Below are 4,096 nucleotides of genomic sequence, written 5' to 3'. Positions count from 1 at the left end.
TATATATATATATATACATACATATATATATATACATAATATATATATATATATATATATATTCTGAATTCTGCATAAATGATTGCACATCAGAGAATTAGCTTTTATCTAGGTGCTTTTTCATGAAATTTTCTCATGAAATTCACTAAACAATTTCGTTCGTTTCCATTTCGTTCGTTTCCGTCCTACCTTTGTCGGAGATCCAGGCTGCAGAAAGAGCTCATGCAGTTAATGGTAAGTTTTTCCTTTTCTATTTTCTTGTGATTTCTTGATTTCGTGATAGATCTCTGAGGCACGTTGGCCTTCAAGCTATACTCAGCAAGTATCTGATGCACCTATATAGTACAGTTCTATTAGCGCATATGGAAATAACTTTGTCATGTCGTGTCCTTTGCGTGTAATTTTGGTCACTCAGAGAGGTGTGCATATCAATATATACAACGTGCAGAACGTGTAGGCCGCGTGACCTCCGAAACTTATGCACCTCTCGCCTTTCCCCTCTAGAAGTGTGACGAGAAGAAACAACTCTCGGCCTTCCCAGCCAGTGACAACATTATGCAGTGGGTGGCTACTATCGCCGGGCCCGAAGGAACCCCGTACGAAGGGTTGAGCTACAAACTATCTATACAATTCCCAACAGACTACCCATACTCCGCACCGCGCGTGACTTTCACATCGAAATGTTTCCACCCTAATGTGAGCGACAACGGGGAAATTTGCTTGGATATACTCAAGGTGAGCGCATAGTATCTACATGCGAAACTGGCGTGCATGGAGTGCGCCTATGAATTCGCTTTCGATTCAATTCAGTAAAATTTTGGGCTCTTCTAAAAAAAATATTGTTACACACTATTCACCCAATGGCACCAACAGGAGAACTGGAGTGCTTTATACGATGTGCGGACGATACTGCTATCAATTCAAAGTCTTCTAAATGGTAGGTTTATTCGATATGTCCTTGCAATCTGTTTGCCCTGTATCGCTTCGGATGTTGTGGTGTAGGGATGTCTGAGTAATCAACCGTGCGAGCATACATTGTGATTTATACTGTTGTGATGACTAAACTTTAAATTATCGCCCATCGAAACTAACCTTTGCACTCAAATTCACTGGTCATTGATTTTTCCTCGTTACAGAGCCCAACAACAACAGTCCACTGAATATCACCGCCGCCAATATGTGGCAAGACCAAACAAGGTTCACCGATGCTGTTATATCATTCTACAAATCAGAAAAGTGATGTTGCGAAGCGACGACCTGATGAACATAAGTAGCCCACCCTTGCAAATCATAACATATATATCACTCAGCGGTAGCCACACAGTGTATCTTTACCAATGTTACTGAAATGATAGCTATGAGACAGCTATGAGACAAATATTTGTAATAAAGACTTTGTTTTACTTGTATGAATGTCCGATGATAAATTCGCGCTATTTTTCTTAGTTGGTGTGTGCCCAAGAACCATATATACAATCATGCGCGTAGGATTGCCTGGTTTGCTTGTGCCCAGGAACACTCGTGAGGATTTACAATCCATTTGCCCCCCTACTATATTGTCCGATTGGCATGAACCTCAAAATTGTTTCATCGAGCTGTCTTATTATATAGCTCCGACTCTGGGTATAGTCTTGTACCATATACTTTGCTACGCTCAAGTGTTTGCACATGCAAATGTACATATCAGAGTTCACGTCCCTATACTGATGCATATGCTCAAGTGTAAACATGTTCATTCTGAGTAATCGCCATACTGATACCAAACATACCACTACACATCCCATAATTACCAAATATTATCCATTTGACAGAGCTAAATTGCTACAGGTTCAGCATATATGACACAGTACACATTGGCGGCATACTATAGAGTATATTATTACTTAGAGGTACATCAACACAGAAAGCAGTCATCATTTCTTTATTGCCTTGCTACGAACTTCGACACCAAATCCTGCATGTCCTGGGCAGTCTTGTCAGCGGCTCCCAGCACCTCTTCGTGTGTGGGGATTTCAGCACTATCGCGGCGAGTAATCACACAGTTGGTGACCAGGGTCAAACCAACAGTCTTCATACCACAGTGATGCGCAACTACAGCCTCTGGGGCGGTTGACATACCAACGGCATCGGCAAAGGTTGCGAACAATCGGGCCTCAGCTGGGGTCTCGTAACAGGGACCGCTGGTGTACAGGTACGTCCCCTTGCGGATAACCTGGTAAACACAAGTTGTGTTGCAGTAAAGGGGTCAATCTCTGTACTGGGGACAAATATGTCTCAACTTGTTTTAAAATGCAATCATTCTTGCTTCGAATAGAAAATTAATATCATCTAATATTCCGGCATGGCAGAAATATTTTTTCAAGCTGCCAACACACAACGCAAAATACATAAGGGATGCACCAATCGATTTGTATATTTGAGCGTGTACTCAATCATAATACATACACATACATATATAGACTTAAGCACACATGTACATAAAATCCAAGCCTGCCATACCTGTCCGATGCCAAGCTCTTGCGCAATCTCCTCCATGGCAGTGATGTGCTCAGGGGTGTAGCACTGGCCAGTGGCAGGGAAGCGAGGACCCCATCTTGGGTCGTTTGGACCTCTCAGAGGGTTCATGCCCGCATTACCCACCCAATTTATGTGATCCTCGATGAGCATAATATCACCCACTTGAAACTTTGGATTAAGACCACCTGCTGCATTGGTTACCACGAGCGTCTCGCACCCCATGAGTTTGGCCACTCGCACTGGTAGAGTCACCTATGCGGATATATTGATTTGTGGATGTACTGGAAGTTTAGGGTACTCAGGAAGTGATGAAGAGTGCTCAGGAAGTGATGAAGAGTGTATTGACGCCACCATGATAATGAGGTCAATATATAAAGACTGAAATGTAGAGTAGGTGCTCAAAGCGGACGTTTTTGAAGTGGTCACGGGATTAATATTAATCAACTTACCGCAAACTGGCTGTAACCCTCGTACGAATGGAATCGGCCTCGCATGCACATCACGTTGGTTGAACCGATTTTACCAAAAACCACTTCGCCAGCATGCCCCTCAACTACAATTTATAATATAAGTAAAAAAAGAGTTAGTGCCAGAAGCGGAATAGTTTGAACGAGATAGTTCGGCTTAAGCTGAACACAGGTGAGATATGGCAAGTGCAGACTGTGATTTCGCGATAAATTGAAGTGAATACGAGTTCAAGTACTTCCCCTTACACGAATGTATATTTGAAAAACGCTTTAGTCATAGACATGAGAAAATTATGCTTTCAGAACAAAGGCTTGTGTAGCAACACAGGTGTGAACATACATAGGCTTACAGTAAGTGAGGTATATTGGTTATATCCAGATATGATCGATAAACGCTTGCGGAAAAGGTTTGTATTGTAATGTAGGTGTGTACATACCTGTGCTTACAGGGAAGTGAGGCACATCTTTGTAGTCGACAGATACCTGGTCTGTCAGGGACTTGGAGAGGTGCTGCAGTCCAGACCCACAGATAATAAGGACCGATGGCGCACCTACTGCCTTACATTTGTCCAGCAAGTTGGCAGCTATTTCCTGCACCAGCTCGTATGTGTAGGGGTTTACTTCCTGTACTGAAATCATGGTTGCGAAGGTGATGGAATTCAACACGGGTCTATTGGTTATATAGTCTATTTGCACTGTTGAATGTCTATAATTTTTAATTTTGTATGCTAATTATGTATGCGCGCGCGAACAGCACACATAAAATACTAATTTTAAGAGAAATACATATATTAACATTTTGTATACATACAGAGCCCGACTGAGGTCTGTTTATTATTTATTTTGATGCGATTGCACTGATCAGTGATCACCCATCGCCCCATCGGGCCGTGACTGCATCAGTCATCACCACTTTTAATAAAAAAACCCCCAAGTTCTATATTAGGTGTATAATACTATATTTCAAGCGACAAAGTTGTATAGCAAGCGGGAGTGGAGCAAGAACGTACAAAGCGATTGGAAGTTCATTAAAAAAGCATAGCAGATATTTTACAGAAATTCAAACTGAATATACTCATACAGTCACAGTGAACCGTTCTGATTGGTCTGCA

At 41.9% G+C, this 4,096-nt stretch overlaps 2 protein-coding genes across 2 annotated transcripts; one reads left to right on the top strand and one right to left on the bottom strand.

Moving 5' to 3' along the window:
• Positions 1 to 135: 135 nt before the first annotated feature.
• Positions 136 to 1,419, top strand: SARC_13275 (hypothetical protein; the record flags this gene model as incomplete). Its single annotated transcript, XM_014292599.1, has 4 exons — positions 136 to 234; positions 505 to 735; positions 874 to 937; positions 1,137 to 1,419. The coding sequence occupies 4 exons, from the start codon at positions 136 to 138 to the stop codon at positions 1,238 to 1,240; spliced, it is 498 nt and encodes a 165-aa protein (XP_014148074.1). The 3' UTR covers positions 1,241 to 1,419.
• Positions 1,420 to 1,907: 488 nt separating this feature from the next.
• On the bottom strand, positions 1,908 to 3,771 carry SARC_13273 (hypothetical protein). The gene is made up of 4 exons (XM_014292598.1): positions 3,422 to 3,771; positions 2,967 to 3,070; positions 2,500 to 2,769; positions 1,908 to 2,212 (listed from the first exon to the last, which is right to left on the bottom strand). Exons 1-4 carry the CDS (start codon positions 3,621 to 3,623, stop codon positions 1,922 to 1,924), a joined length of 867 nt encoding a protein of 288 aa, XP_014148073.1. The 5' UTR covers positions 3,624 to 3,771; the 3' UTR covers positions 1,908 to 1,921.
• Between the last annotated feature and the right edge of the window lie 325 nt (positions 3,772 to 4,096).

Source organism: Sphaeroforma arctica (assembly GCF_001186125.1).
Source record: "Sphaeroforma arctica JP610 unplaced genomic scaffold supercont1.3089, whole genome shotgun sequence".
NCBI classification, from domain to species: Eukaryota; class Ichthyosporea; order Ichthyophonida; genus Sphaeroforma; species Sphaeroforma arctica.
This window is presented reverse-complemented; position numbering and strand designations above follow the sequence as displayed.

Excerpts from the sequence above, each read along its gene's own strand:
- SARC_13273 (XM_014292598.1), bottom strand. The coding sequence starts at position 3,623 with ATGATTTCAGTACAGGAAGTAAACCCCTACACATACGAGCTGGTGCAG. Across the intron at positions 3,071-3,421 it reads TCACTTCCCTGTAAGCACAG|TTGAGGGGCATGCTGGCGAA; the intron begins GTATGTACACAC and ends TATAAATTGTAG. Across the intron at positions 2,213-2,499 it reads AAGAGCTTGGCATCGGACAG|GTTATCCGCAAGGGGACGTA; the intron begins GTATGGCAGGCT and ends TGTGTTTACCAG.